This window comes from Pleuronectes platessa, chromosome 18, assembly GCF_947347685.1.
Source record: "Pleuronectes platessa chromosome 18, fPlePla1.1, whole genome shotgun sequence".
In the NCBI taxonomy this organism is placed as follows: Eukaryota; Metazoa; Chordata; class Actinopteri; order Pleuronectiformes; family Pleuronectidae; genus Pleuronectes; species Pleuronectes platessa.
The window spans coordinates 14,483,238-14,498,079 of NC_070643.1; the positions used below are offsets into that span (position 1 = coordinate 14,483,238).

The window sequence follows — 14,842 nt, forward strand, 5'->3', positions numbered from 1 at the left end:
TCAGGCGTATTGTATCACATGGGAGGTTCATGCAACCTGCAGCAGTTCTCCAGCTGTGCTCCCAGTAGAACTACATGCACCAATATCGACTGCACTTTAACATATAACAATAATATAACAAAATAACAATATGGTCGAAGATCAACAAATTTAGACAAAGATTTCTATGTATATTAAAAATGCTAAATTACATTAATCAACCTATAGGTCAGCCTTGTCAGAAAGGCAGTGATACATTTATTGAATGTCACATGGCAATTACTAGGATAGTAATTGAAAAATCATGATGAAAGTGAAAAAATAACAAAGAATCCTAGATCTGCCCCCTGATCCAGATCCACAACCAAATTGAACAGGTTCTCCTGCAACGCACATTCCAACTCTCCGCCAAGTTTGGTAGAAATCTGTTCAGTTGTTTGTGAACTCTTGCTTCCAAACAGTCATAAAAACCAACCAACAAACAAAGGGACAGGCGAGAAAACATAATCTTCCTGGCAGAGGTAATAACAGTGTCACGCTCTTTTCTCTGCAAACACTGCACTCACAGGTGGCTGAGCTACACCCTGTGCTAAATAAGAAACCTGACGTGTGATCGCACAATGTGACTGAAGCTGTGAAGGTACCCGATAAAGAGTTTCACCTGATTAAAATCTTCTCAAATGAAATTTACCAGTGGTCTAATTCATTCATCGTGATTATCGCCGCAGCTTGGCAGATTGATTCTAGAAAAATAATGTGATCGCAGTAACAAATGGCCTAATTCATGTCAGATGTAATCTTTTTTGGGAAAATCGCGTGCGGCCCAGACATTTATGTAAAAAAATAATACAATGACACAATTTATTATATATATATTTTAATAGAACAATTCATGTCATAAAATATTTACATGCTGAGAATGGAAACTGGACAGAGCGGGAGTGACAGATGTGGCCATAACTGCCAGAACAGGCTTTGCCCTGTGATCAAAGACGGGTGTCACCATAGAGTTGTCTCCTTGTTGTAGGCCGGAACAAATGGTCTCATTAGGGGACTGGTGGAGCCGAGAGGAGACGCGGCGGAGGAGCATCTCAGGCGACACCCCCACCCCCCGAAGGGATAGGACATGTGTGTGTGTGTGTGTTTTTATGACCGAAACAGACAGCTCGACAGAATAAGTGATTTTAGGTAAGTATCTATTAAGAATGTGTATGCGCTGTCCTGATTAGATTTGGCACTAAAGCATCCCCCCCCTTTTGGTAGATCATTTCCTTAAAGGTCATACATAGCGATCTGTGAACACCATTATATCTAAATGATGCCACTACCCTGACACACAACCACATCACTTGGCTTAGGAACCATGTGCTCAAAGGGGTTGTGTGTTCTTTGGGAGGGAAAATAACACTGATAATTACCCCTCTGCAGAAATGAATGTGATATTTCTGAGGGTTTCGCTTATACTTAAAAAATATACTGGGATTGGATTACATCTCCAATAGTCTCTCGCCTGTTGGATTGCTTTGCTATGTGACCGCATTTCCAATGTCTGATATCATTTATGAATCTAATACCAGGCGGCGGGGGCCATCTTTGTTTTTCCTGAAGCGCAGACAAGCTCCTGCACGCCTGGTGAAACACGAACGGGTGCTGGAGATGCTGTTATGTTTTGATGTGGTGAAGTAGACGCCAACAACAATTCTGCTAAAGTGGGGAAAATACTGTTCGAGTGAAAGATATATTTACAGCAACAAAAAAAAACTAAAAACATTGGCCTTTCGAAAAGAAATACCAAACAACAGTATTCAGACAATAATTCAGTTATTTTAAATAATAGTACCACAATTAATGTTTCTGCAAATGTACGTACCAAAACACTGTACCATATTCCCGACCTGTGACTGGCTACTACTTCTCAAATAAAGCAACTCTGAGTTACGTTACAAGGCAAAAGGCGTCGGACGAGAGGGCGTCAGGTTTACTTCAAAAACAAGTCAGACATATTATCAGTGCTCTTATTCTAAAAAAAAAAAAATCATATCACTCTGAACATTGTACAAACGAGTAAAAGCTTACACAAAACTTCCAGCGAGTTACAGTCAGAATAGTGCTCCTACTACTGTATATACAAGCCTCGGTTGGCATGTCGTCATCACAAGCTACAAACAGACAGATATGTGTTGTTGTTTTTTCTTCTAACAAGTCAACAAACATTGGATATTTAAATTGTGCAGAGGTGGAACTGATCTGTTATAATGACATTTGTGTATAAATGCAGTACCGTTGTAGTATAATAAACCTTGTGCTTTGAAATAATCCACGATGCCAACGGAAGATGATACGGTACCAAGAGTCGGCTCAAAGAAGCATGATAACAACAAAAACAAAAACTTTTCATCGATTACATTTGCATTCGTAATACAAGGCTGCGTCATTTCATCACATTACAAGTCTTTTTTCTGAATTTGTTTTGATCCCTGTGCAAAATGACAAAAAAGGAAAATATGGTCTCATCCCATGTATTCTTCTTTCTAATCAAAGTGGAGGCAGTGCGTACCCTTACAACTGCCTCACAACTCACTTTCTTTTAGTTTGTTTCTCGATAAAAATGCTAGAAACGTCTATAAAACCCGACTTGCTTTCCTCTCATAGACACATTTCACAATGACGTAATAATATGCATCCTCAAATAAATACGAATTTCAATAGAAAATGCTGACAAGGGCTGAAAAACATGTAAAAAATACATTTTTAGATGTATTGCGAAACGGCAAGCTCATGTGACGCTGACCTCCTTCCTCAAGCTCTGGCTTCCATTTTGGCTCCTGCGGATGACTAGTTTCACATCCCCCTGACCTGTAACGAGTTTGACCTAAAGTTTAAGAGTACACATTACATACTTTACATTTGATGGCGTATAATCTATCAGGTGTTTATTTCGGTCAGGGATAAGACAGGCTTTTCCTCCCAATGCCCATATCTCATTCACTGGGATTTCACGCAGAGGATGCACAGTGGAGGAATAACCTAGAATCACACCTCAACATGATGAAGAGTCACCTGGAGGAAGCTAGAAAGCAACTAGCAGCTGTCGATGTGGAGTAAAAATAACATGATGTTCGGTAAGGAACAGTAAGTGCATGAATTCCATGAGCGTATGGCACTGAAACCTTTTTCTTCTTCTTCTTCTTCTTTTTTTTTTTTTTCGTTGCAGGAACAGATAGTGTCCTCAGCTAACCCCTTCAAATGCTGCATGTGTGTTGTGTGTGTTTCTTTTTGTTCAACACAACCCAGCGTTCGTGATATGCACTGTCAGCAGAGACGAGATTTCCAATTGCAATCCAAAGTGCAATCTTCCACACGATGAATGCTCAGTGACTGAGGTACAGTCATTGACTACCAGGCCTACGAGTACCGATGACGCCGACCCCGTGTGATAAATGAAAAGTTACGATGTGATAAACCGTACCCGAGCTGCAAAGAGGACACTCGTGTGTTGATACCGGATGCAGTGTGGTGAGCCGTGTTCTGCCGTTTTCCCCCAAGTCATGCACCGAAAGCATGCTCGGTAGCAGGTTCAGAGCACCGCAAAGACGTATCACACGGGAGGCCTCGTCCCAAACCGATGAAGAAGACGAGGAGGGGACTCAGAGACGGGACATTTCCGGGCCGAGACCCATCTCCCCGACGCTCTCATAGTCAGGCTCCGGCGATCTGCCGTTGTCTGGCCCCTCCGCTCCCAGCCTGTCCCTGCAGTCCTCATCCGAGCTCCTAGTCTTTGGGATGCGGATGGAATCGTAGCCGGGATCTGTGCTGTCCAAGACGGGGTCGTCCCCCACCTGTGGCACGTCGGGCTGGGGGTAGATGTCTCGGACGGTGGCGTAGAGGTCGCTGGAGGAAGAGGACGGGACCAGACCTTTGAGTTCCGCGATGCTGCTGTAGTCGTGCTCCTTGTCCTCCTCGGTCACAGCTTCGTCACAGTTTGTTTGGTTAACTGTGGAATACACAGCGGACTGCGGGGACATGGAAGAGACACGTTGTTCATGTGTGTAAAACTGTGGTGCACATGACTCCATTTATTGAGATAACAGGAACGCAAGCACTAACAGAAACAGTCACTGGTGCATTTATATCAAAAGACCCCTGCTAGGTTTTCCCCTTGTAGCATACCGTCTGATGTTCTGTCACTATTTTACCAGTTTTCCACGTTTTCTCTTTCTTTCTCATGTTTCTGCTGCTCGGAGCGTCGGCATGCGCAGCGTAAAGTGCTCCTGTCTCGGGACTTGAGCAGGCAGCTTGGGGAATGAGGGGGTTTCAGCAGACACTTACCTCATTGTCTGACAGAGCGTGGTTGTCGAACCCGGTTGTAGGAGACAGGGGGGAGTCTAACTGGAGGAGAGAAAGAGCAAGAAGAGAGATTTAGAAAAGACAGAGGGCTCGATCACATTTTAACTAAAAGTGGCTGCTCGTTACATTTGGTCGACGCACATTTGTATTTTCTTGAAGAAGATGGTGACCTCATCTTGTTAAAAATGTTACAGTTTCTCTTATAATCAAAAGCAGAAAGTTGCAGCTCTTATTGATCTGCATTATAAAAACACGCTGGTACACGACTGACCAAACAAACACTGTGAAAGTCACGAGAGAATGTTCGGTAACGTGATCAATAAAGTGAACTTCTACACTATTCCCAGCAGTGGGAGAAAAACAACGTCCGCGTCGCCACATATAAAGCTAATGTTGTTAATAACTAACCATTCATTAAGAGAAGTATTGAGTGAAAGTCAATGGGCAGTGACAGAGAATTTGATGTTTCTGCACACATGCCTCCGTCCACTTCGTCTTTTGATCGATGGGGAAGCCATTAATCATCAAAGCACCTCAGGAGTCTAACGAGAACCTCAATATCCACGACAGCATCGACCGGAGCGTTCATGTGATAGGAACATTTTATGCCCATTTCTAAGAGTTAGACATTCTGTACAAGTGAACTCAGTTTTTTTATTTAACTTCAGAGTTACTGAGGTTGACGCTGATGCATTTGTAAAGCGGTTGTGTGTCTCCGCCAACCAGCGCAGCTTGAGTTCACATACAAACATTTATTACAGGCTCATATAATATTGTTCCCTTAAAAAGGAATTTAACAAAATCTAATAAGACATGAGACTTGAGAAAACATGTCTAATGAAGCCACCATGACCTTTTCTCTTATGGTGCTCTGAGGACAATGTGTTCAAAGGGCAAAAAACGGTTTGTGAGGTCACTGTAAACTTGACCTTTGACCTCCAACATCTAATCAGTTCAACTTTGAGTCCATGTGAACGTTTGTGCCAAATTTAAAGAAATTCCCTCAAGGGGCTCCCGATATGTTGACTTTATCAAAATGATTCCCTGCAGCAGTTCCTGAGATTTCAAGTTCAAAAAGCTCAAATGTGTTTGTGAGGTCACAGCAACCTTTGACCTTTGACCAGTAAAATCCAATCATTTTATCCTTGAGTCAAGCATTTATAACAAATTCGAAAAATTCCCTAATGGTGTTGTTGCAATATTGTGGTGAAAAGAATGGGATGGACGGAGGGCATAAAGCCTCTGGCCAATGGCTGCTGCTGAGCACATGTACTGATAGAAAAACTGCACAGGGTCTGTCAAAGTAACATCAGGCAGATCAATGTTTCTCTGACATTTTTAATCAAAGCGTGTAAGTGAATGAGATTAATTTATGGATCACAGGCGTTTGGAGACATCATTACTTTTTATAGATCCATCACACGCCAATTAAAGTTGAATTTTCATTTAGTCAGTCACACAGTCAGAAATTCGCATATTTAACCGAGGTTTGAAGCATATTCAATAAATTCTAGTTTTAGGAACTAAATTTAACGTATTATATTACATATTACATACCATATATTAGATTAAGACCTAGATTGGTATGTGGACTGGGTGTTTGGTGTCCCTGGAGATTAATATTCCAACGTTATAATGCTTTGTTTGCGTGCATGTGAGAGAGAAGATTATAGGAATGTGTTTATGTAGGCGATAGAATGACATGCAGGACATGTGAGTACGACAGTAAGCTGATTACAATCACCTCATGGAAACACACAACTCAGGTGTCAGTGTGTCAGTCATGCTGACACGCAACATCAGTATTAAGGCCTCAACTCAGATTATCTGCGTTCTCTGTCTTGCTCAAGCTCATTGAAGTATTTAAACAAATCAGAGCAAACTACAAAATCAGTATCAACAACCCTCAAAGTGTAACCGTAACACAAAGACTCACATTCACATCTTCTACCTAACAATAGTGATTCCTGGTTCCGACCGGCAGCTCAACACTGCTGACACGCTGGATATCGCAGTTTACCTTCTCCGTGTCCCCAGTGTGTTTCCCAGTGCCCCCCCCCCCCCCCCCCCCCGGCTGGGTCACATTCATTTCCTGCACCTCATATGAGAGGCCCACAGGCGACACGCAGCCAAATGACTGCAAACAAGTGTTATAGCTGTGTATGACGGTTCAATAACTCTGCAACTGCACAGGATTGGAGATGATGTGAATGTGTCACAAACAGACTGTGTGTGTGTGTGTGTGTGTGTGTGTGTGTCTGTGTGTATCTGCAGAGAAATGTTAAACTAGAAACCAGGTGTGTGAATGGAAAATATGTGTTTCAATGAGAAAACCTGCCCCTTTGTGCATGTGTTTGAGCATTTACCGAGCTGCCACTGGGGGGGATCCCCCTCCGACATTTACATAGAGGCACCACAGCGTATATGCACAGAGTGGGTGTGTGAGCGTGTGCGTCTGTGACTGTGTATGAGACACAGCGATGGAGAGTGAGTATCTATAGCCCATATCATCCATCATGAAGCCAGACTAACTGTCATAGTTATGGTGGCCAGCTGACGCTTACACACAAACACACACACAGACACTCACACACACACACACTTGATCTGACAAGACAAATCGTCTACGACTCCTGGTCATACACGGGCAAAAACCACGGGGAGTCGGGAACATTCAGGGTCAAACTTAAATCAGCCCCAGGGAGTGTATATGTAAACACACAGACATGTTTGGGTATATGTGTGTGTGTCTCTGTGTGTGTGTGTATATTAAGGGGGGTGGGGAGAAATAACAGAATTAATGCTGACTAGACACACCTACAAGGTACATGAGGGGGTGAATATATATGAGTAATTCTTTGGGCATGCATTTGTGTGTGTGTATATGTATGTATGTATGTATGTATGTATCTATTTGTGTGTGTGTGTGTGTGTGTGTGTGTGCGTGTGGTTTTGAAATATTTCACAGCTCAGCAGATCCAGGTTTCATCGTGGGTCCAGGGGTCGGATCAGGCTGCTGTTCACATGAGCTCCAGTAATTAACTAATTGGCTGCTGCACCGGGGACAAAGGAACAGAGAGAGGGACTAAAAAAACAGAAGATAAATGAACAGAGGAAAAGAGAAACAAAAAGACTGAGGACGTACTAAAGGACAATTAGGCTTTTTTTACAACACGGTGTCATTTGGATTATTTCTTTAATCGTTTATGGTAAGGACGTTAACTGCGGAGATCTGGGAACACGGCGAAGACTACTATGATGAAAGTGATCTGATCTGAAATCTTTGTAAAAAAAAAAAACTCATTGCACAACAGAGCTGAACACACACACACACACTACAATGGTCAGCGTGGGCCCCAGTTTTACTGCTGCTCTCTGATTTCTCCGATGAATAAGTTTGGCGAACTCCTCAACTACATCTGGGACGAAGGCCAACATGAGCTCTGTGAGGCTACTTGAGCAGAGCAGCACTTTGAGCCAAATGTTTCCATCGGCGCACACTAACACGCACACAGCGACAGAGGCAACGTGCTGCTGTCTCTGGCCCGACACCAGCAAAGTGAGGGGATCGCAGAGGTTGCTGCAATTCATCCCTGAGAGGGTCGTGATCGTTTGTGCCAAACTTAGGATAGTCCGTCCAGCAGTTGTGCAAAAACTTCAAAAAAATCAGGGTATCAACTAAGTTATTGGCTTTTCACCCTCTGAGCCCCATGGATACCTGTGGCAAACTCAACAGCAATGCATGACTGGCTGTTGAAGTGCCTACGATACTCCCAAAGATGGCGGCTTACAGGCATCGGCGAGCACACACATCTATAAACCTTTGTGAGGTTGGGGGATGATCTGACTGGTTACACATGGGTTGTTCAGTGGTCTTAACCAGCTGAAGAAATCAAGTCAATCGCTTTTTCCTAACCTGAGTCAGGTTATATTAAAGCAATCATTATATTTTAGAATAGAAGAAGGGAAAGTAAAGTAGAGGCAAGATCAGAGCAAGTATGAACAGAACAAAAAGAGAGGAGTGGAGAGAAGAAGAACAGTTGCCACTTCACGCAGCTTCGTGAAGGATTGACAATGTGGTGTTTGTGTCAGTGCACTTGTCAACAGTCTGATGCAAATTCTTTCTGTGTGTGTGTGTGTGTGTGTGTGTGTGTGTGTGTGTGTGTGTGTGTGTGTGTGTGTGTGTGAGTGAGTGTGTGTATGTGTCGCTGATGGATCTCTGCGTGTGGAAGACATCCTGCTGAGAGCAGCAGCGGCGGCTCTTCTCCGCTCAGTGCACGACACCGAACCACTTTTCTTCCCTCCTTTTCACCTCCTCACTCGTTTGTCTCACCCTTCTTCATTTCACTCGTCTTCCCTCTCTTCTCCTTTGCACATCCACCTCTCACCCTTCCTCCTGTCCTCAATACTGTGTCTCCTTTGTCATCCTTTCTTTTCCCTCCACTCCTCTCTCCTCTGCTACAGATGGCTTCATTTGTATGCTGCTGGGTTTTGTCTTTTTTGTCCTCCTCCCTTCCTTCTCTCTTTATCTCACTGTCTCTCACTCCTGACTCTCCTCTCCCTCACCCTTCATGCCTCCCGGTCCTTTCGGCAATTTGTTTTCTTGACTCAATCTCCCATCATTCCGTCACTATCTCTGTTACATCTATTACTCGCTCCTGCACTCCCCACTCCAGCTCCCATTTTCAGTCTCCTCTCTTCACTCATACACTGTTTTCTTTCTCTCTCTCTCTCTCTCCGTCTCATTCTCTCGAATTTCTCCCCTCGGTCTGTCAGTCTCCCTAAAGCAGCACTGAGCAGGCAGCTCAGCGGATGATAATTGTGAGGGAGATGTATCTGCCTTTTCCTTTGTTCTCCATTGTCTCTTTCTCAACCAGCCACATTGACTCTGTTGCACAGGGTCGAAGAGCCGATCACCCACTTCAGGTTTATTTGGTTATAAACTGGATTATGAAGATATTAATATCTCAGGTCACTCGAGTGACATTGGAATGACTATCTAACTTTTTGGGTTAGAAATTAGTTGGCAATATGTTCTCTTACAAGTTATTTATAGCAGGCAGCTGTGGCTCAGGAGGTAGAGAGGGTCGTCCAATAACAAGAACTTGGGTGGTTCGATCCCTGGTCCCTCTGAAAAGTTATTTACCTGACAGCTGTTTAGTGATGAATATGTGATGCATGTACAAGAGCTGTATGAATGAGATGGTACTGTAAAACCCTTTAAGTAATGGATAGGACAGGAGGAGTGTTATGTAAATACAGTCCATTTACAATGAACATATTTACTATATTCATTTTTTATTTGTTTGTAAGAAAATGGTTTCATTCTCATTGGAATAAAATGAATTAATATTTGGTTGTAACGTAATCAATGCACTGTGCACAGCTCTACCGAGAAATACGATTTTTCTTCATTGAAATATCAAGAAAATATCAATATGTTTCGCGCTCAATGTTTATATTGAAAGTTTTAAAATGCAAAACGGTTGCGGGTCAGAGAGCTTCAGCTGAGTAGGTGGTCGTTCAATGTGGCCCAGGGCGCAGTCAACCATCAGACCACCTGAGAAGGAGGTTTGAGTGATTGGATTTGCCTCAAAAAGTCGATCGGGTCGTCCACTGACCAGAGGTTCGGTGGTTCGATCCCCAGATCCTCCATTCCGAGTCCCGCAGTGTTCTTTGGCAAGATACTGAACCAAAAATGTCCCCAGCTAGCAGTGTGTTTGAATGCTCATCAAGACTACAGAACTACACACACACACACACAGACAAACACAATCCTCACCTCTCCATTGTGTAGCCCAGCCCCCTCCAGCCCGTTCATCACCAACGGCTGATTGTCGTTTTCATCCAGAACCTTCTCCGGTACCGGCGGAGGTAAGTCCTCCTCTGGTTCCTCCAGAGGCTTGAGAGAAGGCTTGGCGGCATTAGCAGAGCGCCTTTTGGTCTCCATGTCGGCACTGTGACGGCTCTTCTTATTCCAGTCGACTGAGGCGTACTCCGCCCCGTCGCACAGGGGAACCCGCTCAGGTGTGCAGGGGCTGAGGTTGCCGTTGAGGAGGGCAGGGGCATGGTGGGGCGGTTTGTCGGGGCTCGGCTGGCTGGTACCGTTTGGGAGGCCGAGCTGGGCAGGGGCGTCTTTGAGCTCCTTGACCGTCTCGTACAGGGAGTCTTCAACGCTGACGTCACGTGACGCTGCTGCGATCTCCTTCACCACCTGGGTAACAGATACATATATTATTATTTCATTACATATTTCATTAATATGCTTAAAATTAGCTAAGAACATTACATGCTTCAGTTTTTTTACTGGCAAACCCATCAACCCCTGGGAAATTCAGATAAACTCTCTGTAGTTTGACCCTAAACGCCATCGATCAACCAATCAATCAGTCAGTCAAGCAACCAGGAAATCAAAGCTTTAATCTCCTCCACTGGCACCTTCCAGCTAAGTGCAAGTCACAACGTGTTTGTGCTGTTGCGAGTCGACTTTAAACACTGACCTCATAGGTGCTGTCCCCTGAGGCTGGGGGTCCGTCCCCGATAAGGGCAGTGTTGGGAGGGATGCTGGGAAGCTCGCGGTCCTGAGGACACTTGGAGGACCTGAGCTCTGATTGGCTGGAGAGCATCTCCTCAGACGGATGGGGACTGGTGTCCTGTGTGTCCGTGAGGACTGGTGGGTCAGAGACAAAAAGAGAGTCAGGGTGAGTAAACAGACTCGCTTCATGACCGTTTCACTGTTTCTCATGAGAAACAAGAGGTAGCTCTGTTATGAGTCACTACTTCCCTCTTTCTTGCCTGCATATTACATTATTTACTGTTTCCAGCCTCTTGCTACTAATGAGAAGTACCCATCCAGGTAAAATGACTAATGACTATGACTAAGAACGTTACATATATGTTATTCAAAATGTTGAATAACATTATTTAAAGTATTTAAACTTAAAAAGCCCAAAGGTCTGCAATAAGGGGAGCTCCTCTCCCAAAGTTACTTCCACTCCATCGTGATGTCATGTGAAACGTGACATATTTACATTTTGCAGGCCAATCAGAGCAGACTGGGTTTTATCGAGAAGGGGGGCCTTAAATAAACAGGAGCTAAAACCAAGTATTTCAGACAGAGGCTGAAAAGAGGAGCTGCATCAATTGACAGTAATGGGAAAGTGAGGTTTTCTGAACATTAGAATTTCAGACATGTGAACCTGAATATGTTTCATTTAAAATAGTTAACAGTGAGGGCCTGACTAAGCTAAACTAACTATCCTTACTTACTTGTACCGCTGGTTAGAGGACCATTGTGAGAGCTGCTGACGCCCACGTCCGTCACTGGACTCTCTGCTGATTGGCTGATCGTCTCTTTCTCTGACACCTGCAGAACAAAGCGCAAGACGTTAGTCACTGCTGGCTCGTGACTCACCGGCTGTGCCGACAAATCTAAGGCATTACGTAAAGAAGTCACACAAAAAAGTTTTGCAAAGTTAATGCGTGAAAGGAGCAGGAATCTGTGTGAATGAGTTTCACACCTCTGTGCAGCCGGATGGAGGAACATTATTCTCTGGATCTTCAGGATTTTCTGTAAACTCACATTTGCACCACTGATGCAGTTTTGTCACTCTTTTCTTATCCTCTCATATCATATTACAGTTCACTTAATGGCCATCATCTGCATATCATGCATGTGTTATTAAATGCTGTGTGTTTTTACACACTGGGCAAACACATCTGAAGATAGCTTAAAATGTCGTCACGTCTAAAAAATCCAAACTGACTCGTGCCTAATTAAGATACGCTGCTACTCTTTAGTCGTATCTGGTTGTAGTCGGGTTCATGGGAGGCTGAGCTGATCTGACATCCATCTTTTTTTCTCCTCACTTACAGATCCATCTCCTTTAGATGTCTCGTTTAATCATTAATTATTAGATGCACTGACGCTAAGATTGAAATAGTTGCACAGTTTTGGCAGAGGAGAGTAAAACGGCAGAAATATGGGTAACGACAAATATCTATTTTACTTCCCCTCGATCTACAGGAAAGTCAGATAACCCTGAGGCTAGCAGGGGTTCACTGCTGCTCAAGGACACTTCAGCAGAGCCCATGTCCTCCACTTGAAGGCTGTTTGCCCCTTCGCTACATCACACCTCAAACTCTGCAGCTCTAATTAAACTAATGCAAGAATCCACTGCGCCGGTTTCATCAGCCTCCACGGAGTCGAGTCAAATCAAACACTCTCATCGACGGCCGATAACTGTCACTGAAAATAAACTGGGCTCAATAACACAGCTGAGCACCTGTCGGATTTATGAGCGTGCACTTTAATCATAAACTCTCTTGTTTCCACAGGCAGAGGTACGACTCCGTCCCCCACTGCCGACAAAGTACAAGCACAGTGACAGTACACGTACACTGACTGCTGTAAGTCATGACTCCCTTTGTCCAGGTTTGTTGTTTTGCTTCTGTCTCTGCGGCACTGAGGGTGTGCACCAGAAGCTCCACACCTCCACCTAGTGGCCATCTGCTGTCATAACTGTTGGTGTCTATGATGTAATCTTTAACTGTTTTATTACCCAAGCATCTGTTATGATGTTTTTCTTTTGTTTCAGTTTCAAGAGCAAAGTGGGAGATGGTTAAGAAGCCATCAATTGAATGAGACACTGAATTTGGACTATTTGTATCATCGAAGTTAAAAAGGTGAAGAACTGTCTCATATTTTGTGTGAATGAGGAGGTATGAGACATGATGGACAGATTTCCTCTTTATTGTTAGGACGTGGCCACGGAGACCGTCAGACCGATTGCGGGCGAGTGAGGACGAGCCAGACTGATCATCTGCGCAGACAAAGACCCGACATTAACCTGTCAGCCTGTGGCGTGCTCTGTCATTTGCTGAAACTGTGCGACTACCCCACAATTGTGCTGCTGCATGAACGTTACGGTGAAGGTATCCATCAAATGCTCACAAAAAAAGGCTTCAGGGGAATGAGCGTGCACACACACATACACACACATGCAGAAAAGGCCCCAGAGGGAGTGACAGAGTAAGAGACTAAGTGGATGTCACTTAGTGTGTGGAAGCCAAGCGTTTGTCTCATTTAAATGTTTCTTGGGGACTGAATCATCGGAATTATGGGAGAAATAACTACGTCTGTGAGGCGATGTTCAATCAGACACTGACATTATAATGAGAGTTAGATACTCAGCGAGAGCAAAGGTCAACTCTAATGACACTGAATATTCATGGGTTATTCACATTGTTTTGCATAATGACTTTTTGTATAACTGGATTAAATATATTTTTTTGACATAAGATAAAGAAACACACCTTGTTGGAGCAGTTTTTAGGTTAATTTATACTCAAGTTATTCATTCTTCATACTTCTAAATTTGTATTATGTTCATTTTGCAGCAAATTACAAATGGTGAACCTGAAAACTAGAGGTTTTAGAGACAATCTTTCTAACAACTGCAGGCTGTCTCTGTGTGATGGTGTGTGTGTGTGTCTGTGTGTGTGTGCATGCTTCTACATGTAAAGCTACATATTTGAACAAGAGAACATGCCCGAACACGTTTTCAAAGCTAGAATTAACATAGTTTCTTGTTTTTTGAGTTTCTAACCTCATCTTTAATAAACTCCTGAAAACCTCCACGGTTACGCATCATTGTTTACCTAGAGACAGTGTAAGAGAGCAAGTGTGTGTGTTTGTAAAGAATGTATGGACACAGTGTATTCACTGGTCTGCACATGCACACACATAAAACGCAAAACCAGCAGAACCAGAAACCTACTTTGGGTAAATATACATTTCAGAGACAGAGATACACTTGCTCTAGTATTTTGTAGATCAAGAGTCAGACTCACTCCATTAATGAGGTTGTCGTGGTCTCCTGCTTGATGTCCATTGGCTGCTTTCTTCTGCCTAGAAGACGAGTGGAGAGATTAGAGAAGACAGAAAACAGGAAGATAAAATGTGAATGTTCCTTTTTTTGCTTGTTTTCTGTCACACACTGGATTTCAAATAAAACTATGAGATTATCAAAAATATTGTTTAAGGTTCTCAATGTTTTCAGCTGCTATAAATTCTATTTTTATGATGCCAATTGTCCCAATTGAGTCTGAAAATGGCTGTGTGAGTTATGGTTTTATGGTGCTCACCCATGGCAGCTAGCACAGAGCAGCAGCAGCATGGACACCAGCAGCAGGACAGTGAGGGTGCTGAGGGTGAAGACCAGTATCAGCTGCTCGCTGCCGAGCCACGACGCCACCCCCGGTGGCAGCGGCCGCCCCCGACCCGACGACGCCCGCCTCTGGCCCCCACCACACTCCACTCAGCACCGGAGCCATGACGCATCACACTGTTGGAGGAGAGGTCATCGGACAGGGACCTGCTGAGGGGACGAGAGGCAGGAGATAAGAAAACATTTCATTAAACGATTCAACAAAAAGGAACCGTCTGGAGCAGCTTAAACATCTTTGAAACACATTAAATAAATCACATTACCTTACAATAAGATGAGATATATAC

The 14,842-nt window shown here is 43.8% G+C and overlaps 1 protein-coding gene across 1 annotated transcript in view; it reads right to left on the minus strand.

Moving 5' to 3' along the window:
* Window positions 1–839: 839 nt before the first annotated feature.
* The window catches only part of pag1 (phosphoprotein membrane anchor with glycosphingolipid microdomains 1), a 48,318-nt gene continuing 34,315 nt past the window's right edge, over window positions 840–14,842 (minus strand). The window contains 8 exon segments of the mRNA XM_053446635.1: window positions 840–3,992; window positions 4,309–4,368; window positions 10,109–10,540; window positions 10,827–10,996; window positions 11,596–11,692; window positions 14,179–14,236; window positions 14,473–14,585; window positions 14,587–14,705. Of these exon segments, the coding sequence (XP_053302610.1) occupies window positions 3,627–3,992; window positions 4,309–4,368; window positions 10,109–10,540; window positions 10,827–10,996; window positions 11,596–11,692; window positions 14,179–14,236; window positions 14,473–14,585; window positions 14,587–14,661 (1,371 nt within the window). The 5' untranslated portion in view covers window positions 14,662–14,705 and the 3' untranslated portion in view covers window positions 840–3,626.